General features: G+C 43.7%; 1 protein-coding gene across 2 annotated transcripts; it reads right to left on the bottom strand.

Annotated features, from left to right (window-relative positions):
* ARHGEF5 (Rho guanine nucleotide exchange factor 5) lies at positions 1-27983 on the bottom strand. 2 transcript variants are annotated; one of them, XM_036760929.1, is made up of 15 exons: positions 27887-27983; positions 16583-19796; positions 14289-14346; positions 13730-13794; positions 13300-13553; positions 11725-11885; positions 11051-11203; positions 10630-10759; positions 10252-10326; positions 9410-9499; positions 8036-8193; positions 5410-5571; positions 3458-3528; positions 2849-2953; positions 1-2504 (listed from the first exon to the last, which is right to left on the bottom strand). In XM_036760929.1, the coding sequence occupies exons 2-15, from the start codon at positions 19782-19784 to the stop codon at positions 2347-2349; spliced, it is 4842 nt and encodes a 1613-aa protein (XP_036616824.1). In that variant the 5' UTR covers positions 19785-19796; positions 27887-27983; the 3' UTR covers positions 1-2346. The 2 variants fall into 2 exon arrangements, with proteins under 2 accessions (XP_036616824.1, XP_036616825.1); XM_036760930.1 differs by lacking the exon at positions 27887-27983 and adding an exon at positions 21898-21970.

The raw sequence follows: 27983 nt of genomic DNA on the forward strand, positions 1-27983 counted from the left end.
ACTGACCCCTCCCCACCCCATCTCTCACCGAGCCACATACATATACACAATAAAGGCAAAATGGGAGAAAGTCTTTGGCTGCAATACTAGGGGATTGCCACTGCATTTCCCCTAGACAAAAATGGAAATTCTGCTTGCAATCTCCCACTCTGTCTACACTCCAACTATTGTCAGAAACAGCCATTCTGATAGGGAGGCCACCTGGTATGGTGGAAATAGTAGCATGAGCTCTGGAGTCAGAGGAACTGGGTATATATCCTGCCTCTTTTGATTACTATCTATGTGACCAAGTCATTGAACTTTCCTGGGCCAGTTTTGTTATCTGAAAAATGAGGGGTTTGGACTATATGACCCGAGTTCCTTTCCATTTTTCTTGATCGATGATGAAGAATGCATCAGTTTTATTCCCACTGACACTCCTAAATGCTATAGATGACTGCAGCTCCCACCTGACCCAATGAAGAACAGTACAATTTTGAAGTACAGGACTTGAACCCAACAATCAGCCTCCCACTCCACTCATTTAGTCCCCCAAACCCTGGTGCAGGGGTTTCCAGTGAATCTTCCCACATGATACGTGATATTTGCTCCCACCTACCTCTTCTGTCTCCATTCCCTGAAGTGCCTCATTCTTCCTACTAAATTGACACTTTCCTTTTACATTTGAGGAAATTGAGGCCCAAAGAACTGATTTGGGGGGTCACACAACTGGAGCCAGATTTCCTTTTGATCCAGTGTTCTCTTTATGGTACTATGCTATATCCAGGTGGAAACACTAGAGAAATGCATTTAAAATGTGTATAAAGTAATAAATATTACAGATTAGGTGAATATGGAATACTTAAACAGAAAGCCTAGTGTATCCTGTTAAATAGCCTACTTTAATAGATGGTATTTACTGTCATTCGAGGTCCTCAAGAAGAGGCTAGATGGCTACTAGTTAGGACATTTTATTTCCTGTTACTCTTATTTCCTGCTGCTCCACCCTCCAAACCAGATTACTAGAAATCATGCCTGGGATGAGCTAAGCCATTGAACTCTAGACACACTAGGGCCATCTTCCACCCAGCAGCTTACTGCTGTATGGTGCCCTCTTCACTACCCTCTCCCTTTTTAACACCTCTTGCTCCAAGAAAGGTAGTCGAATTAACACTACGATTGCCTCTGAAAAGGACAAGTCAATGGATTGTCTTATTGTTCCACTTACCATTACCTTCCCTGGTCACAGTGTTATCCACTCCATACCCAAAAGAATGTAAACTCCTTAAGAGCAGGGACTGTCATTTTTGTATTTGTATCCCTAGCTGTCAGTGCTTGACATGTAGTAGTAGGCACTTAATAAATGTTTTTGATTCATTCATCCTATAAAGATAATTCATCTTTCAGGCAAGAGTGAACTGGAGGATCATTGAATTCCCATCCCACTCAGAAATTCTGTTATATTATGACATAACCCTCACTGTTTGTAGTATAGCTACTGGTGCACTCAAGAAGATGGGTCTGCATGAGTGTATTGCTGGCATAACTCCTTGCAGGAAGAGGCACAGAATCAAGAAACAGCTACATTCCTGAGGTCATAGCTAAGAGAGAATCTCCCCAGATCCCTGGGGGAGTGGCATCGAGGCAAGAACCAACAGCTGCCACAATAATCTATGCCCACTGCCTACATACAGCCCTTCATGGCACCCAAACCCAGCTGAGCCTGGATTCCTCCCTGAAGTCCAGCCATGTTATGAACAATGCTAAGTGCTAAGGAGCATGGGAAGAAAAATTTCAAAGTGCCAGGTTTATTAGAGTGAGAGACTATCCCCCTCACATTTCCATAGCAACATATAGCTTCCCTAGAGGTACCTTAATTTCCTTCCCAATAATGCTGGTTCCCAAAGGAAAGGAATGTTGAAGAAATGATGCAGTTTGGAACAAAGCATTTGAAATTCCAGCTCCAAATTATCAACCTGGGAGCATGGGAACTGGTAAATTTCATAGAAGTGGAGCCCCTTGGCTCAGGCTCCAGTGTAGATCTCCCAGATAGGTAACACTTCCTTAAAGAAATGGTTCCCAGAGTCCAGGCCCTACCCCAAATCCTTTTGCCCTATATTCTTATAGTGAGCATCGGGGCATGTGTGTGTGTATATGTGTGTGTATGTGTGTGTGTATGTGTGTGTGTGTATACACGTGCTCAAACACACCAATGGGCAATGAGTGGAAGGTCTGAAGCTTCTGTCCAGTCTTGCTGATTTTTGTTTTCAGACTTTCAAAGAGGTTCTGTTACAGAGCTGCAGGTGACAGCTGCCTTCCATTGAAGTATCATGTCCATGGGCCCAAGGGGATGCCCCTGAGCAGCAGTTATCTTTGGCGTCCGACCAGTTGTAGTTTGGCAGTCTTGACTCTATGTGCCTCTGACAGGTTCCGCTTTCGAACATCAGAGTTGGTGATGAACTCCACGTGCGACAAAGGGAACCAGCCCCTCTCCCCATCTGACAGCCTCATACCCTCCAGCCAGCCTGGTGGGAGAAAGGGGGAGGGATGATAATATGGGTATTGGGAAGAGGAATCAACCTGGACAGGCTTTCCCTCAGTCTCAGACCTGGAATTTTTTCTCAACCACAGAGTTTCCTGAAATGGAGGCCACCCAACAAGGTGAATCATTCCTACCCTTCCCCACCCACTCTTCCAGCCTGAATACAACAATATCGTTCAGTGATACTGAGTCCTCAGGCATTTAAAAAAAAAAAGGCCTATTAGCATGATGTCTACCTACAACCCACTTAGCTGTTAGTAAACCTTCTCCATGAACAGCCCTTTTCCACTATCCCTTATACTCCTTTTTCATACCCATTCTTCTTACCATCACTGCTCTGCTGAGTCACCATCACCACATCTGCTTTCTCCAGTGCCAACTCATCATTCTCTCGAGGTTTATAAGAACGTAGACACTGAACCTGTGGGGAGTCTAGAGAATAGGGAAAGTGTGGAGGAGGCAAAAAAAAAGAAGGTGATTGTGACAGAGGGATGACCAAAGATGGTTGAGCCTTCCCCCTGAGGCTCTTTCCCTGAGTCATTGCCCAACCACCAGCAGCATGCCTCCTTCCTTCCTCCCATTAAAGAAATGTGCCAAACAGGAAGGAGGACAAGACTCATAGCCATGCCTCAGAATCAGTTCTGACTGTGGTTTCTCTTTACTCTCTTAAATGGGCTATATCTGAGAGCAGTTGGAATGACAGACCTTTTTCCTCTCTTAACTGCTCTCACCAGGCCTTGCCTGGCCTCCAGGGATCTTGAATCTCTCTCCTGCCCCAATCTTCTTGGTTTAGGTGTGTCTTTTCATTTCTCTCTTTCCACACCCCACAACCAGGGATCATCTTATACCTGAGTGACAGTTCTGGCTCTGTTCCCACTTCTTTTTTCCTTCCCCCTTCTATTTCTCCCCGGCTTTCACTATCCCCCTTATTCTTACCATGACATTCCAAGAGGTCCAACTCCTCTCTTGGAAGAGCCAAAGCTGAGATCCAGCGAAGCTTTTCACTCCTAGAAAAAGAAAGTTGGGTCACAATTCCATCTGGAACATGAGAGGGTTAAGAATAAAGAAGGAGAATAGTGGGGATAACAATAGATAAAGGGGCACTGGGAGAATGTGAAGACTATTTAGAGGGTATAGGGCAACTTCTATAAAAAAATGCCTTCTGGAGTTCTGCTTAGTTAGAAGTCAGCCAAGTACTTGAGCCATAATGTTATTTTTCAGCTCCTAACTGCTTAACCTGCTTTCCTTCCCATCTTCCTTTATGATTGTTTCTTCTGGTTGGGGTAACTGTATTTGAAAATGTGGGAATGCAGTCAAACTTTCAATTATACACACATGGGCCATGAACTTTGTTGGTTACATATTTTTTCCAGTCTTATCACTCACTATTTCCTTAAAAACATCCTATGTTCCTGCTTACTTACAATATCTTCTGCTCCTTGAATACATTTCTAATTTTGTACCTCTATGATTTTACTCAAACTCTTCCATCCACTTAGAATGCTTGACCCCCTCCACTTCTGCTGTCAAAATTCTACCTATTAATGCCCAGTTTTGATACCATCTCATCCTAAAAAGCTGCCCTGATAATTAACTGGATGGAATCTCTCTTATTCCCCTGTAGTACATACTAGAGTTAATTTTATGCTGATCTTGGCTTCGGAAATGATGCCTTATTTCTCATTGTATTTCCTGAGGCACCCAACACATGATAGCTACTCAATGAATATTTGTTGACTAAAGAAAATGTTAATTAATAGTGTTTGCCTTACCCTTCTGCATGCTTATGGACAGTCTCCTTCTACAGCTGAATTGTTATATACTTGGGAATGCAAATTAATGCTATTATTTATTTAAGCAGAAAATTTGATTTGTAGAATAGCATCAGACAGATATTATCAGAAAAGTTATGATCCATTTCAAGTACATTTAGGAAGGTTAACTTGAGCTTTCTGGATTATCCATGCCATTGTTTCTGTATAATATAGTGGCTAATTGAGAGTTGGCTGTATTAACACTCCCAAAGGACTCTGGTGGGGAAAAAAATCACTAAACAAAGGAGATGTACTTGTTCTGGATCACCTGCTTACATAATGTATTCTTAGAAGGCCAGAGCTCCTATGAGCTTCCGCTCAACATAAAGACCACATAGAGGTAATACCTTCGTCTTGAAAGCCCACACTGATCAAAGGGAACTGAGTGTATACAGCATATATGAACACCCAGAAATTAAAGCCATTGTGCAATAAAGGGGCCAAGAATATGAACAAATAGTTCTCAGAAGAATAATTGTGAATATTTAACAACGATATGAAAGAATGATCATAATTATTTATAAGAGAAATGCAAATCAAAACAACCCTTATCTTTCACTTCATACTCAGCAAGTTGGCAAAGACGACATGAGAAGGAAGTAGTCAATGTCTCAGGGGTCATGGAAAGACAGGCACATTACTGCCCTATTGGTGGAGACTGAATTGGTTCAACCATGCTGGAAATCAGCTTTGTTGGAGTTATGTAAAGAAAGTAAGTGAAATGTCATACCCTTCAACCTAGATATTTCACTGTTAAAACATATACTCTAAGGAAGTCAACAGTGAAAAAGTAAGGTTAGCATCATAGCAGCCCTTTTTGTAGTATTAAAAAATGGACACAAGGTAGTGCCCTCTGATTGAAAAATACTGAAGCAAGTTGTGGCACATGAATGTAACTGAATATTACTGGGCTATAAAAAACAATGACTATGATTGAAGCAGAGAAGTCGGGAAAGATTTATATGAAATGATCTAAGCAGCTTTGTGAATGCTCCTTAGGTAGGCCTCTGTCTCATCAGCACTGCCTACTAATGCCCTCTTTCATTCCCTCCCAGTCACTGATTTCCATCTCACTGAGTCTCTGTGCGAAAGAGGAACTCGGCCTGGGTGCCCTGTGCATTGTTCCGGAGGAAGAGGCGGAAGAGGTTCTTGTGTGGTCCATGCAGCTTCATTTCACACTTCTCCCCCCGTACAGATGAAAAAGGGGCATGGTCAAAGACCAGGAATCGGTTACCCCTGCAGAGAAATAAAGGGTATCAATCTCATTCCACAGACTTCATTCTTTTTCACTTACAATGCTCAACCCCTCTCCTACAAAGCTTCCTGAACCTGCAGATTACAATATGAGTCACAGAATGGCAGTCATTTGACTAAACAAATTCCTGGCTAGGAATCTGAGTCAGGATTAGTTTGGCCTGGGGTTTTTCCAGGGGATCATACTCCACAGGCCAAATGACCCCAGAAGTTTGGCCTGGAGTATCTTCATAAGCTCTGAATCAACCCTGATCCCAAGGAGATGGTTCAGACTTTAACCATCCTTCCCTCTCATTTTGAAGATTTAGGCCTGAATTTGATCTGTCAGTCAGTCAACTAGCATTTATTAATCATCTAATATGTGTCAGTTGCTATATATACTCAGCTAAGCATGGGGGATACAAAGAAAGGCAAAGCAAACAAAAAATAAAACAAACAGAAAAGAATCCCTGCTCTCAAGGAGCCCATATTCTAACGGGAGAGACAACATGCAAATAGCTATGTATGAACATGCCATATGCAGGATACATTGGGGTAATCTCAGAGGGGAAGGCACTAGCATTGAGGGAGATAATGAAAGGCTTTTTTGCAGAGGGCAATCTTAAGCTGAGACCTGCAGGAAGCCATGGAAACTAGACAGCAAAGATGAGGAGGAACAGCATACCAGGTGTGGGGGACCCGATGGAAATGCTCAGTCAAGAGATAAAGCTTGCAATAGTCCAACTGTGGAGTGGTGAGAGGCTGACACCAGGCTGATGGCAGTGTCAGAGCAAAGGGGAAGGGTATAAAGGAGATGTTCAGAAAGTAGAAATGATGGGACATGGTGGATGAGAGAAAATGGGGAGTTGAGAGGATGATACATAGGTTTCTAGTCTGGGTAACTGTGAAGATGATGGTACATTCAATAGCAATAAGCAAGTTAGGAAGAGGTGAGGGCTTAAAGGGATAGACAAGAAGTTCACTTTGGGAATGTTGAGCTTAAGAAGTCTATGGGCCACTTAGTTCTAGATGTCTAACAGGCCACTGGAGGTATGGGACTGGAGGTTTGGAGAGAGATTAGAACTATGTGAGAGATACACGTAGAGAGATGATAATTAAATGCATAAGAGCTGATGAGACCATCAAGACCACCTAGGGAACCTGAGTCCTCAAGGCCACATGTGGCCCTCTAAGCCCTTAAGTATGGCCATTGGACTGAATCTAAACTTCACAGAACTACTATGGTACACAATGGTTAAAGAGTATGAATTGGAAGAGGATGCAGCAAAGGAGACTGAGAAAGAGGAGTCAGATAGTTGGGATGGGTACATATTGTAGGAGTTTCATTCATTGCAAAAAGAGAAGTTGTACACATAGCAAATAGCTAAAGTTGCAAAGAGTTAAGAGACTAAAAATGAAGAATGCAGAGAAACTCATTGTAGATTTCTTTCTCAAGGAGTTTGGCCATAAAAGGGAGGATATATAAAGGATGATAACTAAAAAAGGGGATGGACAGATCAAGGGAGGCTTTTCTGAAGATGGTGAAGACATTTGCATGGCTGTAGGCAATAGGGAAGCAGCCAACAGACATGGAACAACTGAAGATTAGTGAGAGAGTAGAGATGATGAAGGGGAGAAACCTCCCAGAGAGAATGGAATAGAATAGGATCACTTCTTAGTGCAGAGGGAGTTTGTTTTGGCAAGAAGCAGGGTCACTTCTTCATGTGAAATAGAAGTGAAGGAAGAGTAAGTGGCACAAGGTATCTAAATGTGAGATGAGCAGCAGGGGAGAAGAGGGAGCTCTCTTTGAATGGCTTGTTTCTTCAGTGAAATAAAAGGCGACATTCTAAGCTGGGACCATGGGAAGTGGGGAGGAGTTATGGAAAGTTGAAGAAGGATGAAAAGGTTTTGAAAAGCCTTTATGAGTAGGAGAGTGAATTCATTAGGGAGTTGTAAAAAGATTGCCCAAATTGGAGACCTATCTGAGATTAGTTAACATAAATCTGCAGTGGATTGAATCAGTCCCCTGAGTTACCCTCATGCCATCAAGTAGAATCCTAGAGCCTCAGGGTTTAAAACTAATGCAGCTTCAAGACCTTTTGGATCAAGGTTGACCCAAAATGCTAACTGGAGGGGACCTCCACCCCAATCTTGGGCACTAAATCACTGAGCTATACTTAGAGCCACCAGGGGATGTATCCAATTGAATCACTATTCTGAGCTCTGTTTTAATTACTGAGTTTCAGCTCTAAATACTGACTCCATCCCAGGAGCTTATTCGTTCCCTGGATTTCTACCCTCTTTTATAATAGTGCCTTCCCACAGCACCATGAGTTACCAATAGGTCAGTGAAAAGGATCCCTCCTGGAAAATATGCCACCCCTCTACCCACTCCCAGGTCAACTAAAGCTGTCAATTCTGCTCCCCCACCTAGTTTCCCTCCCTGTCTTCCCGCCCAGTCACTGACTCTCGAGGCCGTGATAGCAATAGGCAGTCATTGAAGAGATGCAAGTGGACAGGTCGAGTGGCCAGTTTCCTCCGTAGCCCAGGCGACACACTGGACTCAAGGGCTGTTAGCTCCCCACTCTTCACCAACCATCGTGACTGTGAGATCAGTGGGAAAATCTATGTAAAAGGAGTAGAGAGAGAGGGAATTGTCACAGGACCACAACTATATTCTTCCATTCTCTCTTCTTTCCTCTACACTAAGTGGCCATGCTACTTCCATTCTCCATTCTCTACTCATGCACACCTAGGGACTTTCTTATACCTTTTTATTATTCCTGCCCCCCCCAACAAGAGTGAGCACTGAACACAGGTTTGCTTGGGGGTGTGTGTGTGTGTGTGTGTGTGTGTGTGCGTGTGTGTGTGTGTGTTTATGGCAGATGTTTCCGTGTTTGAGATTGGGGGGAAAGGTAGAAAGAACTTAACTATAATTCTATGAACCTTTGCCAAAGGAGAAATTTAGAGACCTCAGTAAGAAAATTAAGGGCCTGCTTATTACTAGGAATTGAAGGATTAGAAATGAATAATTTCATTACCAAAAGGACATTCATTGGAAACTGTTCTGGAAACTAGTTTATCTTGTGTTATAACTAAGGACTGAGGAGCAAAGTCTGGCAAAAAGCACAAACCAGTTAGAAGATGAAGAGTGTTAGGGGCTAGGGGTTAGGTTTTGGGGGCAAAGAATTATCTGCTCTGCATACGGGTGTGCGTGGAAGGGATTTCTGAAATATAATGGTATTTTGGGTAGGAGACTCTTAATAATAATGATAATGATATCAACAGCTAACATTTATACAGCACTTGAAGGTTTGCAAAGAACTAAATATAGTCCCATCTGGTTCTCATAACCCTGAAACATAGGTGCTATTATTATTTTCATTTTAAGATGAGCAAACTAAGGCTAACAGAAGTTAAGTGACTTGCCCAGAGTCACACAGCTAGTAAATATTAAGCAGGATCTGAATTCAAGTCTTCCTTACGACAAGCCATCATACTATCTGTGTGATATTGAAGCAAGGGAGATGGCAGATGAAGGGGATGAGGCATTCCCTAAATTGAGTTTGAATGCAGGATATGTGAGGGCAGGATTCATGACCAGAGGCTACTTTAGGATTCTGGCATGCACTGGTGGTTAGACGGGATTCTAAAGATGAGAGGACTGGATACAGAGTTGTGGAAGGATAAAAATATTAAAGATGAGGGTTAAAGAGGGAGGCCAGGTTAAAGCCTAGTCAAAGGCCAGTAGAATGGTACTTGGAAGGTCATTTGGGAACTACAGGGTCAGACAGCGATTCAGGTTTGTGGTTGGTGGCAATGGGAGATTGGAGTGGCTCACTTTGCACTCGAACTCAATCTTCTGACTTAGGTAGATCAGTTCTTCTGTCCGTCGCATACTCTGGACATTGCTATTGCAGTCCCGGATGAGCTAGAACGTCGGGATAAGATGGGGAAACAAGAAGAATTACAGGTATTAGAGACTTTGGCCTTTGACCATGTTGCTAAGAAAATCCTTTGTTCCAGAATCTGGAGAAATACAACATCCTTGCTCTTTAGGAAAGGATGACTGGAGGAAAGAGATGAGGGCACATTCGCCTGACACAGGATATCTTTGGTAGAGAGACTTTTTGTTTTTCCATCTTGCCTATTGAATAGGGAGAATTTGGGGGTGGTAAAGTGTGTGTGTGCGTGTATGTGTGTATGCGTAAGAGAAAGAGAGAGTTAGTCAGAGACACACACACATATACACAGAGAGAGAGAGAGAGAGAGAGAGAGAGAGACAGAGAGAGAGAGACAGAGAGACAGAGAGACAGAGAGACAGAGAGACAGAAAGAGAGACAGAGAGACAGAGAGAGACAAAGAGAGACAGAGAGAGAGAGACAGAGAGAGAGACAGAGAGAGAGAGACAGAGAGAGATAGAGAGACTCACACAGTTATGTGAGGAAAGGAGGCTTCATGGATTAACAGAATAATGAATACAGGGCAGACAGAACTGGATTGTCTTTTAAAAGGACATTCATCCTCATAACCATGGATTCAAGGATAAAGAGACACAAGTACAAAAACTGAGTGGCCAGTTTCCTCTGTAAGCCAAGGGACAGACTGGACTTAAGGGCTATTAGCTTCCCACTCTTTACCAGCCATCAAGACCATGAGATTAGTGGTTTCAGGACTACTCACCTCTTCCAAGACATGGTGTGCTTCCGTGGCCTCTGCTTCTTCTGGGGAGCCAGGCTGTGTCCTCTTAAGAATATTCTGTGGCAAAGGAACCCCATAGTTCAAAGCACAGATGTGAAGGAGGAACAGATAAAATGGCAAAGGAATTAGGAAGGAGAGACTGGGAAGAGAGTAATGAGTTGGGAGAGACAAGGTGGGGCACAGACATGACTAGAGGCAAAAGTGAGATGGTTTCCATTACTCTCTGACCCTGGAGTGGTTTGAGACAAGTGACTGCTACACTGAGAGAGGCTCAGTAAGGAGACTAAATACTCAAGGTTAGATCTTCAGGATTAGAGGATCCTGAAGTAGGGTCAGGGGATAGGAGGAAACCCAAATTACCTGGAGCAGCAGTTTGAGGCGGGTGATACGCTGGAAGGGCAGTATCAGAAAGGACTTTAGGGAAAGGCGCTGGCAGATAGGGTCACTTTCTAGCTTTTCCAGGACCTCTCGGAAATTGCTGTTGCTGTTCCTGTCATTAACACAGAAATTTAGGTAGAAGGAACAGAGAGGGTATACTCAAAGGAATGAGGACGATGGCAAAGGTATGGACTGTGACTGAAGGAACTGAGGTATGATGGGGAAGGCATGGAGGGGCACACACATGCATAGTTTGGAGGTCCTAGAAACTTCTGGAAGCTCAGGATCTCACAGTAAGCCACAAGGTGTACTATTCACAAGTTGGTGAAATTTGGAGATTGGGAGGTTCAATAGGGTTGTGAGGAGAAATTGTGCCAAGATGAGGCAGAGAAAGTGGTCTCACAGTAGGCCTTGAAAAGTGCGCTCCTGGTAAGTCTGGTTGGTCACATAAGGTAGGTAGACACGCCGGAAGGCAGGTGCATGGGTCAGGACCACATCACAAACGTGGAAGGTAAAGATGTCATGCTCGAAGTTCTCTTCCAGGTCCGAGAGAAACCTGTGGTTTCCCCACCAGATGTAGTGAGAAATCTGGGTCTGAACAGAGTAGTCAAAGTATTTCCCCCAACCCTGCTATTCCTTAAGCTACTAACTTCCTTCTTCTAGATACTTAATTCCATCTCTTGGAGTCCCTCAGATCTACTCAACCTAGTATTTAAATTGCCTCATACATCTGCTCTCCTCTCTCCCTATCTCTGGAGGTATCCTGATCTTTGAGGGACAGTACAGTGTAACAGTAAAAGACATCTGGGTTCAAATGCTGGCTCTCACACTTGCTAGCCGCATGACTTTGGCCAAATCATTGAATTTGGTTTCCTCTTCTGTAAAATATGGCTAATAATAGTTATGCTTTCTTTGTAAACATTAAAGCACTATACAAACGTGATCTCATACTGAAACCTCAAATTCTTACTATGGCCAGGAGAGGGAAAGGCTTGCTAACAGGGAAGGATATTAATTTTGCAAATCATCCATGTCTAGGAAACAATGGAAGGTGATTCTGGAGGAAGGAAATCTCACGTGGTGCTGACATCCCGCACTTCTTGTAGACGAGAGAAGAGCCACTGGTGTTCTTGGTTAGACATTGTAGCCCGGAGCTGTGATGAGAGCTGGAAATGGTCTACAGCCACATGAAGACTTCGCAGGTAGGAAGCTTCTGACATGATAAGTTCAAATTTGGCCTGAGGAATGATGGGAAGGAACTAAGCAGAAAAGAAGGCAGCTGAAGAAAACCATCAACTGAAAGAGGAAATGATGGCGCTGGAGAAGGAAGAGGCCCCTACTATTCCAATAGAATTCTATGAAAGTCCCTTTGCTCCTGCCTTTAGTCTATTTCCTTCCTTTAAGACTGATTTCAAACAAGTAGAAGTTTGAGAGGCTTTATAGCCTTCCATATAATCCCAATACCACAGAAATGAAGATAACCTGAAAATAGTTAAAAAGCCCCTCCTATAGTTAAGGTTAAAACTGGAGGACCTAGAGTAAAATCTTCTCCAGAAAAGGTCACTTTGTTCTCAAGATCTCAATGATACGACATCTGCCTATCCTGGGGGCAGCCACCACCCCAAAAGACACAAGGAAGGAAGGAAGGAATGAAATATGTTATTTATTAAATACCTACAGTATGCCAGGCACTGTTCTATATGCTTTACATATATTATGTCATTTAATTCTCCTAATTACCCTGAGAAGTATCATTACTGTTCTCATTGCTATTGTTATTATTATCCCCAGGTTACAATCGAGGAAACTGAGGAGGACAGAGGGCAGTGGCTTGTCCAGGGTCACAGAGCTAGTAAGTGTCTGAGACTGGATTTGAACTCAGTTCTTTCTGACTCCAGGCTCAGTGCTCTATCCACTGAACCACCTAGCTGCCTCTGCCCCATGCAACAGTACACTGACCATCATGTGACTTAATTGGCCAGCAATTAGCACAATGCACTACATTAAGTCCACTTGATAAATACTTATTGAATTGGATTCACATAATCTTTAGTCCACATGGAAGTAGCAGTTTGAGATAGAGACAGGCAAAAGGATTCGAATCTATGACCACTCCAATCCAAATTTAGAAATCAAGGTCAGACCCAGTCTCTCAAAATCTCTGTCTTCTGCGGTTTAAATGCTACCTTCTGCAGATCTTTCCCTGTCCTTTTAGCTGCTAGAGCCTTCTCTCTAAGGTTACTTTCCATCTACTGTGTATGTATGTATTTTTTGTTACATATATAAATTTATATATATTACATATACATATATATATATATTCATTCATTCATATGACATCTTCCTCATTCAAATGTGAGCTCCTTGAGGGCCGGGTCTCTGTTTGTATTTCTTTGTATCCCCAGTGCTTAGCACAGTCCCTGGCATATAGTAGGTGCTTCATAAATGTTTCCTTTTTGGTTGATTGAACATGAATTTGCATATGTGAGAGGAAAGGGGAAGATGGTTATAGCTTGAATATAACCTAAAATTCTTCAGAGAGGATTTCTCCATGAGCCAATGGATGGGGATCATGCTTAAGTGGGTAGAAAGCAGGGGTGGGGGATGATGCCAATCTTTATCTCCAAAGCCCCTGTCCCATTTCTCTCTTACCTCCTGCAGTTTTTGGTTCTCATGAGTCATAGAGAGCAGCATGGTGCTATTGCGTACTCGGGGGATGTCCTGCCATAAAGATGCACTGGAAGCGATGGAGAGGCGCTGAAGATAAGAGTCTGGGGTACCTGGAGACTTTCGGGGCTGTCGGGGAGAAGCTGGGCTGGACACTTCGATCAGGCTGTCCAGCCTCTGCTGGCTTTGTATCTCCTTGTTTAAAGCCACATCACTATACTCCTGATAAAGCAGGTGGGCTGTAGAAAGGGAAGATAGAAAGGAGCAAGAAGAGAAAATGGATATGGTTAAAAAGAAAAAAAAAACAACAAATTTAGAATGAACCCATTAAACTGGCCCCGAAATGGCTCTCAAATCTGACTCCCGCTGATATTCATCTCAGCCTGGGTTCACTGCTTTGTCCCAAAGTACTCACAAGAATTGATGAACTTGGAGCAGCGCCTGGCAACACTACCCATCACTTCTCTTGGTTTCTTCTCTCTGTGAAGTAGATATGGTCAATGGATGGTTGATATCTTTGGGAAGAGACATTTACTAGGTAGCTGGGATATTTGACTATCTCTTATGCCTTCTCCTTAAGTACCATACATATGCTCTAGAGAAATGCCAAAATGGGATCTGGGTTTCTTTAGGATATTTCTGAAGCCCCTATGAGTCCTAAAGAGTATTTTCAGGGAGACAGTTCATAGGGCTTGGGGGAAAGGGTCAGGTAGACCTACCTGTAAGTCCAAGGAGTATCCTCTGCTTAAATGTTTCCTTTAGAATCCTGGTGTCAATAATTTACCCCTTCCCCCCAACCATGGGTAGATAGGGACACTGAGAACTTTGAGGGCTCAGAAGGAAGAATTTTTTCAGGTTCTGGACCCTAGTTATCCATAAACTGAGATTTTCAAGGAGGCTTCAGTACCCTGAGAAAAGAGGATGCATAGATGCATATGTTTGGGGGAGGGAAGGGTTCCTTGCAAATAACTCACCGAAGAACAATTGTGTCTGAGGGACAAGGAGGTTTTTCCATGGGGGGGCCTTCCCTATCTGGAAATAGAAATGGGGAAAATTACTTAGGTTACAGGGACTCAGAGGGACAATTTCACAACAGAGCAGTACGGAGGTTAAGGCCCCAGAAAGGGAGACACAGGTACTGCGGAAGGAGAACGGTAGGACCCTGATCCTCTGGCCACCAAAAATCCTCAAGCAAGCAAACGTTGCATTATTAAACCCACAGCATTCACAAAGTGGAAGAAGCAATGAGAGCCCTGCAGCTCTCTGTCCTGATCAAACCTCTTCTGAAGTACTAAGTTTATTTCTGGAAAAACTCTATTAGGAAGGAAACTGACAAGCTGACACATATTCAGAGGAGAGGGACCACAAAGGTGAGAAGAATAAGAACCCTACAGCAAATGATCAGTGGAAGGAACTGGGGATAGGAAGATGAAAGAAAGGGAGAACAGGGGGATAGGACAGCTATGTTCAAAGGGTTCCACATGGAGATGGCATTAAACTTGTTTGCTTTGGTTTCAATGGGTGGTAGTAGGATCAGTAGTTAGAAGCTCCAGAGAGGCAGATTTCACTCTAACACAAGGGAAACCTAACAATTAAAATTCTATAAAAATGGAACAGGAGCATTTTAAAGTAGTGAGTTCACTGTTCTTGGAGGTCTCCAGGTACAGACTGAATGCCCACTAGTTAGGGATGTTTGAGGGGGTATTTTTGCTCAGACCTGAACTGAGTTAGAAGATTACTGGGTTCTCTCGCTCTCTCTCTGTCTCTCTCTCTCTCTGTGCCTGTCTCTCTCTGTCTCTTTGTCTGTCTCTGTCTCTCTCTTTCTCCTCTCCCCCTCTCTCTCCACACCCACACACATCTTTGGGGATTCATACTTAGCTACAAGTTGAACTAGGTGACTTCTAAGGTCTATTCCAACTCTGAGATTCTTTGATTCCCAACAAGCAGTCATCCAATCTGTTCAAAGATAAATACTGATGGGAAATACACTTTAAAAAATTTCCTCTTCAAGGGACAACACAGGATCCTGAGGATTAAGAAAAGAGGCAGAGAGGAGCCAAGTGTTCATGTCTGAAGGAATGACAAAGAAAACCAAGGGGATACAGAAAAAGAAAGAGATCTGGGTGGATCAGGGTGGAATTTTTAAGGAGCACATGAAAGAGGAAAAGAGGAAGTGGGAGAGAGAAGTAAAAGCATTACTGTGTGGTTAAGGAAACACTGAAGTGCTCTGTACATTGGGTATGTGATTGGCGAGCATCACACAAATACAAGCACCATATGGGATGGTATCTATGTGAAGCTTTTGCTGATAAGACAATCCTAAAATGGAATGGAGTGTACAGCTGGCCCAAATGAAGTCCCTGAGGCATTCCAATCACCCAAACACCTCTGGGGTAGTTAAGGAGATGACTTATATTCTTTGTTCTCTGGGGATTGATTATAAGGGGAAAAAAGAGATTGAAGTTGAGGGGAGGGTTGGGTTTATATTAATATGGGAACTTGGTCAAGTAGCACAATGGAAAATTGGATGAAAAATGAAGAAGGGAGTTCTGGTTCAGTTGAACCAGAATCAGAGAAGGTGAGAATTGGTAGTGTGCTCTAGGAAGATTGAAGGTGAAGAAATCAGAGCAATTCAAGGTTAGAATTAGAGCCTGGGGAGCTCCCTATGGGAGAGGGGCTGGTAGGGTGAGAGGGGACAAGCTAAGTCCTGTGGTGCATAAATGCTCAGCCTGGTGTCTGGGAGCCTTGAGATAAAATCCAGCCTCAGATGCTCCTAGCTGTGTGACCTTGAGCAAGTCATTTAATCACTATTTGCCTCGGCTTCTTCATCTGTAAAATAGCATCTCCCTCCCAGGGTTGATATATGAGATAATGTAAAGCACTTAGCACAGTGTCTGGCACATAGTGGGTGCTATACAAATGTTAGCTATTGATACTTTATGGGCACAAATTTGTGGGTTGGGAGATGGTAAAGGAAGACACTAAAGATCATGTGAGAGTAGAGAAAAGGTATTGAGGATGCTATTAAAAAAGGAGGGAGACATAAAGCCATGCGGGACAGGATGTGAGAACAAGAACCCACGTGGGAAAGCATATGGGGTTATGAGGGAAAAGGCATAAGAGGAGGAGAGGAGGGCAGCAAGCTGTTGTGGGGAAGGTGGTCTCAATGGGACCTGCAGTACTTTCATCAAACAGCCCCCCATCCTCCTTTCAATGCACTTCCCGTGACTGGTATAAAGTACAGGATGATGACCCTTGCATCACTCACCTAGGGCCTCCCCAGGCAAGACAGATGGTCTGCGCAGGCCTTGCCGGTTCCATCCCTTGGTCTTGTTCTGCTCCTCAGCAGGACTCTCTGAGTGCCCACCACTCATTTCCAAGAATTTCCCAGGATCTTTCCTGTGTGGCCAGCTGGATGATTTCTCCAAAGGTGGGTGGCTAGGTTTCCCTGACTGCCGCCCCAGGCCTCGATTTGACCTCCGGGGTCCATTGCCATCCCCTTGAAGAACTCCTCTGCTCAAAGTCCTCAAAGTCCCTTCTGATTGTCCATGTTCATCCTGGACTCCTCCCAGGATAGAAAGCTGTGGGTCCTGGGTCATGGAGGGAGCTGGGGAAGAAGGACTCAGCAGAAGGAAGTTGGTCATGTTACTGAAGGCCAGAGGAGCAGACATCTCACTTTTGTTCCTGCCAGGAAAGGTCAAAGTGTCTGTTGGCCTATCCACAGCTGGAGGCCAGGAGGTACGTCCAGCAGAGAGGGGAGAAGGGGCTTCCCAGTTCCCTCCAGGTACCTTGGAGGAGCCAGGTTTTGACCTCAACTGATCTCCTACATCCACAAGTGTCCTGTGAGTACTGTTGCTTCGCCACTTAGCCTTTGGAGGCAGTGGAGGTGGCTTGGTGTCAGGATCCGAAATGGGAACAGGAGGAAGAGGTTTGTTTTTCTTACTTGGGGTGGTAGATATGGGAGGTTGGTAGGGCGGGGGTGTGACTGGGGTGGGAGGTAGCGGCTTATTGTACCTCAGCCTAGGAGTCTGAGTATGGTGGGAAGTGTCTGTGACTGGAGTAGAAGGCAGAGGTCGATTCTGTCTTGCCTTAACAGGGAGAGAAGGTCTTTCAGGGGAATCAGGCAGTATTGAAGCTAAGGCCAAGGTGGGAGGGTGGCTATACCGTTTTGGGGCTGAGGGCTTGTTGAGATGATTGCTATGTCGTGCAGCCAGGGGAGGATGACTGTGCCTCTCCCGTACTGGGACAGGAGGCAGCAGTTCATGTAATCCCATTTCTACCATGGATGAGGAAGTAGGGGAGCCATGGATAAGTCCTCCTGAGATGAAGGCTTCCTTTTTTGGTGGACACCAAGTTTGGTTATGAGTGGCACCAGGCCTCTCTAAATATGGGGTGAATCCTTGAAGTTGGCTCAAGGAGGAAGAGTCAGAAAAGGGTTCTAGCCTAGGCTGCTCCTCCCTTCCTGGGATCTCAGCATGGTGGATGGCAGGCTCAGAGAGCCTCTGAGACAACTCAGAGCGATAGAAGGAGGCTGGAGGCTGGGCCAGATACTGAGGCTGCCCTCCCCCATAGGAACTTGGAGCAGAATTACTCATATGGTACTGGAGAGTTTCCTCAGAGGATTCAGGGAGGCTTAGAGTGCTGGCCCAGTCAGAGCTGGCATGTGGTACCAAGGGAGCCTCTTTAGCAGAAGGTATGTGGAGAATGTTCAAGGCAGCATCAGGGTCCCAGTGGTGAAAAGAGAATTCTTTATCAGAGGAAAAGGACCTAGAGAACTCTGGCAGATGGGATGGGAGTGAAGAATCTCCTATAGGAAAGAAGGTAGAGGGGCAGGAAGATGATGAGGTGGTTGTGTTGGGATCCACCTTAGTAGAACCGAAAGGAGTTGAGGTCTCTGTCCTAGGAGCTATAGCAATTGGCCTTGGGGGTGTTGGTTTCTTCCCCAAGCCAGGCATTGCTCTATCTCCTTGACCATACTCTTCCTCCCAGCCATTTTGCTCTGCTTCTTTCTCAGTATCCTTTCCAGAGAGACTGTGAGGAGGGAAGGACTGGACAGATTCTGATGACCCCTGTCCAGACTTTGGAGTAGAGTCTGGGCAGGAAGAATACATGGAGACCTGAACTCTAGAAGACTCAGTCTTTATCCCTTCTTGAGTCTCAGATCTTGTGATAGTGGAAACAAGGTCTTCTGGGAAAGAGCCCCATGAAATATTGGCACCTGGGACAACTTGGGTCAACGGGAAGGAACCATAATGCTTCTGAATCTCCTCATTCTCATTTCTCCTTACTATTCCTGCTACCTCCAATGTTTCTCCAGCCACACTCTCCTGTTCTTCCTTACTTCCTTCTAGCTTCCATTGCTCCTCTACAGCTCCCTGTTTTTCCTTACCCTCATCCACTATCTTCCCCTGCTTCCCATCTAACTCTTGGTCCTTATCATAATGATCTGCCTTTCTCTGCTCCTCTGCCAGCCCATTTCCTTGATTTTTCTCCTCTCCTACTTCCCCATGACCCTGCATCTCCACATCTGTGTCTCCTGGGTACCCTTCCCTCTGCTTCTGATCTTCTACCTCCCTATTAAATGTCTCTCTTTCTTTTTGTTTTCCCAGAACCAATTCATCCTGTCCTTTATCTTCTTGTCCCGGTTCTCCCATTTGTCCTTGAACATATGTTACCCCCTCCAGTTCCTGTTTTCTTGAGAGTCCATCAATCCACTCCAGCTCCCCCTGACCTTCTAGTTCCCTCTGTTCCTGCTTCTTCTGTTTCCCTAGATCCCTGCCCTCCTCTTGTCTCTGATGTAACAGCCCTTCTTGCCCTCCATTTTCCTTCTTCTCTTGGGCTTGGGGTTCCCCCTCTTGCTGGGAAGCTCTTCTTCCGGCATGAGAGACTGGACTATTGGGTTCTTCAGGAGGAGAACAGGACCTAGCCTCAGTGGAGGAGGGAAGAATGATTCCTTTCTCCACTGTCTCACTAGCTCTTGACCTTTCAGTTTCCTTCAGAGTGTTAGGGAACTCTGTCCAAGATTCTACCTCAATGTTGCTACTTATTTCATTGGGGATGGGTTCAATGCCCAGGCTAGTAACCAGGGTGGGACTGACAGAGCTCTCTGTGGGAATAAAAGGTACATGACCCTCTTGGGGGCCCTGAGATGCTAGCCATGAGGGTCTCTGAACTCCTGATTCTGCAGTTACAATATCTCCATAGTCAAGCTCCAAAGAGCCTAGAGAATCTTCCTGGAAAACGGGTGGTGTCTCTTCAGTTGTGCTTAGGTTACTCAGATCTCTCTGCTGAGCCCCAAAGACATCATCGTCCTCCTCAGCCCACTTCCAGGCAGGGTCCTCTGTCTCTGCTGCTTCGAGCTCTGAAGCAGGGATACCTCTATTCTTCATGAGGGATGTTGGAAAGATGTGGAGTTCCTCCAGAGCAGTAGTTGGAGTAGAAGCACTTCGAGGAGGCCCTTCAGCCTCCATCAGGGCTGATTCCTAAAGAGAAAGAAAGGTCAGCATTTTCCAATAGAAGCCAAAGCTGGAGGGGCCTATGCTGCTTTTAACTATCTGAATTTGGGATCAATTTTGGTTTGGATTTAAGATTACACTTACATAGAGAAATTCAGAAGAGGAAACTCCCTCGAACACTGTAAGTCTACAACTTACAACCTTAGAGAATTACCTATGGCAATGGGAGGAGGTTAATCGACCTGCCCAGTCAGTTACTGACAGAGTCAGCTTGACTCCAAATCATCCTCACTCTGAAACCAGCCTATGAAATACTGCATTTCATAGGGACTGTAAGGAAGAAAGAAAGGAGACATCTGTTCCTTGTTCCTTGAATTGTCATTTTGCAAGGCTAAAAGTATCTAGCGCATATTTAGGGAGAAAGGGTCTCCAGCAATGTATGTCTTCATCATCCAACCCACAATAGAAGTATCCACATAGATCATATTAATTTCCTCCTACCTATTCTCCACTACAAATTCTACTCCCTCTCTGCAATTCCTCTGCTTCAGACTCTTCTTAACTCTTGCTTAGATTATCGTAATAATTTCTTAAGTAGTCTTCCTATGTCCAATTTCTCTCTTCCTTCCCGATCCATTCTAAGCACATCTACAACAGTATTCATCCAAAGCACCACTCCAGTTATGTTATTACTTAAGAATACACAATGGTCCCTTGCTGCCTAATATCCAAACTGATTATCCTGGCACTCAAGGCCTTACATGATCTGATGTCAGTTCACCTTGCCGGCCCACTGTTCGCCTTCATGCCACCCTATGCTTCACTTAAACTGCTGTGCTCTCTGGACAGTCTCTGAAACTTTTTGCTCCAGTTTCATTATTCACAATATCCCTTCCACCTAGCTAAGAGTTTCTCCCCCAACTGCCTGTCAAAATTCTATATTCCATTCAAGACTTAGCTCAAACACCCTTTTCCTTATTTTTTCCCCAGTCACAAGCAATGTATCATTCCTATGAATCCCTATAGCATAGTGGTCATCCCTGCCTGATGGAATTTATCATTATTTACCTTGTCATTGTATATTTGTGTACCTGTGTCCTTGATGGGGCTCATCAGCTCCCCTTATAAGACTGTTGAGTCCTTTAGGATGATGCCTGTGGCTTATTTAGTCATATAATCTAGTACAAGGCCTTGTACACTTGCTCAATTAACAGCTGTTGGAACAATGACTAAATGAATGATATGGACAATTATATACGCTTGGAAAGGTAGCAGCGTGCCACAAGTCATTCACTAGCTATTCACATCCCTAACTATCCAACAGTCATCATGTGTAAAAGACACATGTAACTACACACAGTTTGGTATAGCTGAGCATCTACCACCTAATATTTAATCTAATTCATCAGACATGTTTTAACCACCTATTATGTGCACAGAGGCATTGTGTTGACTGTAGGAGAGCAAGGACAAAAATATGAGGTCTATGATTAAATTCTACCAGGGAATCAAATAACAAAGTCCAAGAAAATTTGAGGACAGGAGACACTCTGTCCAAGGGAAGCTTTGCAACTTTCTTCCAGACAGTTGAAAAGGGATTGCTTATATAACTCAGGCTCAGTCATTCTCAAGCAAGGTCCAAGATACTGAGCAAAGGGGAAACGCAGGAATCCATTTCAAATGGAGGATCATAAGAGATAACTATGTAAAATGCTTTGCAATACCTTTAAGAGCTATATAATGCTGGGTATTATTAGTTCAAAATCCCAAGGCCATTATCAGATATACTAAAGACCTCAGACTAGAGAAGCCAGGGAATCTGAGACTTTACTGAGAGTCCAAGCAGCAGGGCTAATTAAGCACATCATTGACCAGAGAAAGAACCACATAGGGGTTTTAAATACCAGGTTGCACATGGCTTTATATCCTCCTCAGGCTAGCCCATACTTGAAAGTCAACCCTGCTTACCCAGTCTGCCTGCTCCCTCCCCAGTGAGGACCAGACACAGAAAATGACATAGCCCTGTCTACATACAAACATATACAGGGTAAGAGGGCCCTAAGTAACTTCTAGACACGTGACCTTATATACTCAGCAGACAGGACTCTATATATCCAATAGACATTACCTCCAGAGTAGGTGACAAGGGCCCATCCTCCCTTGTATAGAGTTTGCACGAACACCCAGTTTCAGTTAGAAATATAGAGAAGTTCACGTCTCATATCCAGTTCTGAGGCATCATATATATCACAGACATATAGCTAGACCAACAGATAGACAGATAAAACACTTGATGGGAAATCATTCCTGAAATCTCACAGACACTGGGTAGAACCTGGTCTCTGTTAATCCTTTACAGATACATCATATAATATTAATCCATTCAACCCATCATTACTGTATGAATATAATGACTGATGGTTTTTGTCAACCTTATGGATACTATATATAATGTGGCTCTTTTTACCCCATCAGGGAATGAACAACAAGCATTTATTAAGTGTTTACTGTATTCTAGGTATTTTAGGTGTTGTGTTAGGTGTTGGATTAGGGATTCAAAGACAAAAAGGAAATAATCTTTGCCCTCAAAAAACTCCCATTTTATCAGAAGAGAAAAGGTATACTCATGTAAATGTAGACAAAAACAAATGTTGTGCATCACATTAACGAAGGTCTGAAAAATATCTGTGGTTTGGGGGAAAGCTCATATGAGTCAACTATGTGATACGGTATCCCAAAAAGAAAAAAAGAAAAAAAGCTAATGTGATCTTGGGCTGATGAAAGAGAGGAATAATGATGGAAAAAGAGGAGAAAACAGACTTGCTCTACTCTGCTCTGTATAGACTACATTAGGCTATTGTGTTCTATCTTGGGCGTGATGGTTTATGAAGGGCACTGACAAGCTGAAGAGCATCCAAAGGAGGGTACCAAATCAGTAGAGAACCTTGAGTTCATAACATAAGGTCATTAGAATGTGAGCTTAAGGGAAGGTACTGTCTCACTTTTAAAATTTGTAAGCCCAATAGCTAGAATGGTACTTGATACATAGTGGTTGTTGAATCATTTCATTGTGTCCGAATCTTTGTGACCCACCTTGGGGGTTTTCTTGACAAAGACACTGGAGTGGCTTGCCATTTTCTTCTCCAGTTCATTTTATAGATGGGGAAACTGATGCAATCAGGGTTAAGTGACTTGCCCAAGGTCACCCAGCTAACAAGGGTCGTTGATTGCTTACTGATACCTAGCATTTATAAAGCACTTTAAGGCTTTCCAAGTGTCTTATAAATAGTATCCTCATTTGTTCTCACATGAACTCTGAGAGGTAGGTACAAGTATTATCGTAGTTTTACAAATGGGGAAACTGAAGGAGACAAGTTAAGTGATGTGTCTAGGGTTGCATAATGATAACAATAACAACAATGATAATAACATCCATATAGTGTTTACTGTGTGCCTGACACTGTGCTGAATGCCTTATAATAATTACCTCACTTGATCCTCACAAAACCCTGGGAAGTGGGTGCTATAATTACCCCCATTTTACAGATGAGGAAACTGTGGCAGACACGTTCAGTGACTTGTCCAGAGTCACATAGCTAGTAAATGTCTGGCGTAGGAATAAACTCAGGTATTCTTGACTCCAAGTGCCGTACTCTTTGCATTATACCGCCTATCTGCTTCCAGCGATTGATCAGGTGAAGGAACTGGGAACATTTAGCTTGGAGAAGAGAATAGTCAAGGAGGACAAAATAGCTGTTCTCAAGTACTGTCATAGGAAGAGGAATTCGCCTTGTTTGACTTGGTCCGTGAGGGGAGAACTAGAAGCAATGGATGGAAATTGCAGTCAAATTCAGGCTTGATGCAAGGGGAAACTTCCCAATGATTAGACCTAGTTATAGGTAGAATGAGCTGCTTCAAGAGATAATAGTTTCCCCTTAACTGGAGGGCTTTAAGCAATGGCTGAATGACCACTATTCCAGGGAATTTTATTGGGCATACTTTTTTTGGGGGGGTGGGGGTGGTTATACATTGGACTAGGTGGTTGTGAAGATCCCTTCCAATAGGAAAATTTTCTGATTTCGTGAACCCATTCACTCTGGTACACCATATGTGGCATGGTCCTCATTCACTACATAGATGCTATATGAAACAGCAGAATTCACCTAAAGATGTTGCAGGATTGAGTCCTTTTTCAGTCCATGTATGTCTCTTCTACAGCAATGTTATCCAGTCCTCCGTGCCTAATGTGGACTCTAACACTTCCATTAATACCATTTTGTCCTAACTCTAAGCACCAGAAAATGCTAGATGTCCCTTACTTTTTATTCAGTCCAATTATACATTTACTTCATGAGTTATACAGGTGCTATCCATTCAACAGATATCAGAACTGAAAAAAGACCTGTTCTGAAAAAAGCCAGTGTTCTTAAACGGTCCCTATATACCCCCTAGAAACTGTCTATCTGAAGGCACTTGTAGTGACTCTTTTCCTACCTTTTTCAAAGATATTATGACATAGTCTCTATAAAGCCCAAAAAATTGTTCCAATAATTCCAAAGGTACTGGGTATGGCAAAATTGTAATCACATCATCAACACTGTGTGTCCCCATGTACTGGAAGACCCTAGGAACAATGGGCCACCTCCCTACCTTAGAAGACATCTTATATGATACGACATCATTCACTCATATACACTGTGAGTGCCCCTAAGCACAGGAAGCCAGTGAAAGTAACTTGATTCCTGTTATCTTGCAGACACCATCAAACTGTGGTTCTCAGGCTTTTTTGAATCATGGACGTCTTTGGCAGTCTATAACACCTATGCATCCTTTCTCAGAATGATGTTTATAAATGCATAAAATTATATATGTGTGTAGATATATAAAATTATATATGTATGTATGTATATTTACAAATGAAATCAATTATATTGAAATAATGATGCATTTTTTCCCATGCAAGTTCATTGATCGCCCCTCCCCACCCCCACCCTCTGTGAAATCTATTCATAGACCTCCTGGGTTGTGGGGGTGGTTTGTGGACCTCAGCTTAAGAAGCCCTGACATAGAGTATATCCATTTCAATAATACTACATTATAGGAAGAAAAAGTTTCTTTCCCATAGAAAATGGGTGACATATCACCTTTCTACCTTATAAACACCTATCTTGTATCTAGTCTATGGACATTTTGTGTTGACATACCTCCACTGGCCACATATACATCATGTGTAATGGGGTACCCATTTACTCTATATCATGTATGACAACTCTTACCATACCTTTAAGACACCAATGTGATATGACCCTTTCCGTAGACAGCACATATGAAATTCATACCAAAGACACCAAGGGTGATAAATGCATTCACTAGTGCTCTTATGGGTGCCATGCGTAACACTGCTTTTATCTAGACCCTGTAGTGTTTAATACGGTCTACATATCCTCAGAGACGACAGGGCCATACTTCAGACAACCAAGTGACCTGTTTCACCAGGGCAGGTGTGCCCTCCACAAACACAGGTTATCCATCCTCTGTAGCTTAGCAGTTACATTTGTATATGTTGAGGAGGGGTGGGGGAGGGGGGGAGAATAATCCCCTGATGGCCAAACTTCTAATGATGAATCTCTTTGACTTTAGCGGGGATGGTGCTTGGAAAAGATTCCAGTTTTGGAGTTTGTAAGTGAATGTTTTTCCCCAACTTGACAGGACCTTCTGGAAATTGTGATTAGCTGGTGTAGTGTTTAAGAGCCCAAATGATTTCCATATCTTTATGAGGCAGAGTCTTCAGAGTAGGGCTCTAGTGGAAGACAATAACCATACAACCCAGATTTTCTTGAACCACACCCACTTATAAGAAAAGAGGGTGTACTTTTATCAGCTGCAAAAAAAAAAAGAATACCCTTTGTTTGGCTATATATCCTAATTATAAATGGTTGGTGATTGATGGTTATGGTACCCAGAGAAAACAGAATGATAACCCTTACATACACCATAGATACCACATTATACATGCCATATCTACTTCTTAGACCCAATTGGCAAAACACTCCACCCATACCACAGACAGTGTAAAATTGTCCTTATTCCATTCCATACATACTTTATATGTCACATTGGTCATTACCTTATAAATACTAGGGTGCCAAGGGTGCCTATTTATTTACATGATGTCTTTTCCATTAGAATGCAAGCTTTTTTAGGGCAGGGGATTTTCCCCTTTGATTTCTTGTGCTTACACAGTGCCTGTAATATAGTTAGTAATCTCTTAATAATGTTTGCTGATTAATTGGTTGATTTATCTCAGACATTTTATATAACATGGGTATTACTGCTCTCCAGCTATTCTCATGAAAGCATATGACACTGTTGGTATTATTTACCCAATAGATACCAACCACATATGGTATTTCCATCTACCCCACTGACACTGTATTAGATAAGACCCCTCAACATCTGACATGTGCGACCTATCATGTTTATCCGCACACCTATATATACCTGAATTTGCCACACTGTCCAAGTCTTGAAGGTGAATCCTGCTGAACCAGCCTGCCTGGTCCTCAGTCAGATCCTGACACAGCCCTATCCACACAAACACTGATAATACAAATCCTTCCCCATCTTGGGGACATCCTGATCTATCCCTCTTCTGCGCCAGAATCTATTGTGTATATACATTCCTCTCTTTATCCTCATTCACAATCCATACCTGCAATGTTGAACTGCTCTCTTGAAGCATCCTCTGTCCTAACTTCCCTGGGCTTAAAGAAGGATTATTTCTATTTGGAGACCTTAAGGTGATTTAACTAACTCGTTGCATGTTAAGGCCTGGGCTAGAAGTTCCTTCACATCTGGGGTACAGAGTTAACAGGAAGTCTGGGATATGGGCTGGTACAGAAGAATAGGCAAAATAGTGAAAGCGTTTGGAAAAAGTACAGTGTGGATTAGTGGATAGGGTGGTATACTTAGACTCAGGAAGACCTGGGTTCAATTCTTGCCTCAGACACTTACTATAATCATGTGACTCTGGGCAAGTTATTTAACCTCTCCATGCCTCAGTTTCATCAGTGAAATGAGGGGTTTGGATTCCACCATCTCAAAGGCTTTTTCCAACTCTAAATTTATGATCCTATAATCTGAGGACAGTACTACAATAGCTATCCCTACCTCCTAGAAGGCCTTACTTAAGAGTGCAAAAGAAGGCACCAGAGGGAAGAAAAGGAGGAAGGAAGCCAAGAACAAAAATCCTCCTCCCACTACCACCGCCACCTCCTCCTCTTCCTTCTCTCAATTTATCAGCAACAACAGGACAACCTAACCCTGGCCAGAGTTCACTTTCATGAAGACAGGCGGAGTTATGCGTCTGGAAATGAAAATCCAAGGCCAAGTGCCCGATCGAGTACCAGACTCTTAGCAGGCTCGTTGCCCAATAAGTGTCTTCTTGGAAGTGGGCTACTAAGTATGCTATGTTATGTTTCTGGAGATGAGGCTTTGGAGGAAGTACCTTTGGGAGGAGCTCCCAGAACTTGAATTTGGGGAGGGGAGGTTAAAGGGTGGAGGGCTCTCATTTCTAGTTGAAGCATCTTTATTATTGAGAGGGTGTGTTGTGTATGCCTGTGTCCCTATGTATGTTTGGATCTTGGTGTGTATGTATGTATGTGTCTATGTATATACTTGGAAGGAGGCCCCAAGTGTGGTTAAGGAAAAGAGGAAAATATTTCTGGGGATAGGGTGCTTTAGAGATTGCTTATTATGGTGGTTAGATCTCTAGTGAAGGGATTCTGGGGCCCAGGGTTCTAGGTGGGAGCCCTGATTTCTGGGGTTGCAGAAGGGTTAAGAGCTCGGAGTTGGGACGGTAATTCTCAGTTGGGAGCCCTGGAGCACTTATCTTGGACCGGAGCATTTCCTTTCCGTTCTCCTACTCTCCCTTCCCCAAGGGACTCACTCAAACACCTAAAACTCTTTGCCTATCTGCCCAGCCCCCCATTTCCGGAGTCTGCTCCCAAGGACCCAGCTGGGAAGGCCTCCTTTCCCCACTGTTCCCCACTTCCTTTGAAGCCCCACTGGAGCTCAGCCTGAGCTGGGGGCAAGGGGAAGAGGAGGAGGGCACCCACCTGGTCAGTGTCACATGGTCCGGGCTGTTTGGGCAGAAAGATCTCCACTGGGGTCCCAGCTCCTGCCGGCAGTCCCCGACTCAGGCCCCAGCCGCCC

The sequence above is a fragment of the Trichosurus vulpecula genome, chromosome 5 (genome assembly GCF_011100635.1).
Source record: "Trichosurus vulpecula isolate mTriVul1 chromosome 5, mTriVul1.pri, whole genome shotgun sequence".
Classification (NCBI taxonomy): domain Eukaryota; kingdom Metazoa; phylum Chordata; class Mammalia; order Diprotodontia; family Phalangeridae; genus Trichosurus; species Trichosurus vulpecula.

Bases quoted from the DNA above. Each gene is read 5' to 3' on its own strand.
- ARHGEF5 (XM_036760929.1), bottom strand. From the start codon at position 19,784: ATGGAGGCTGAAGGGCCTCCTCGAAGTGCTTCTACTCCAACTACTGCT. The intron at 5,572-8,035 runs GTCAGTGACTGG...ATTTCTCTGCAG, and splicing joins TTGCTATCACGGCCTCGAGA to GGGTAACCGATTCCTGGTCT. The intron at 2,505-2,848 runs GTAAGAAGAATG...TTCTCCCACCAG, and splicing joins GACTCAGCAGAGCAGTGATG to GCTGGCTGGAGGGTATGAGG.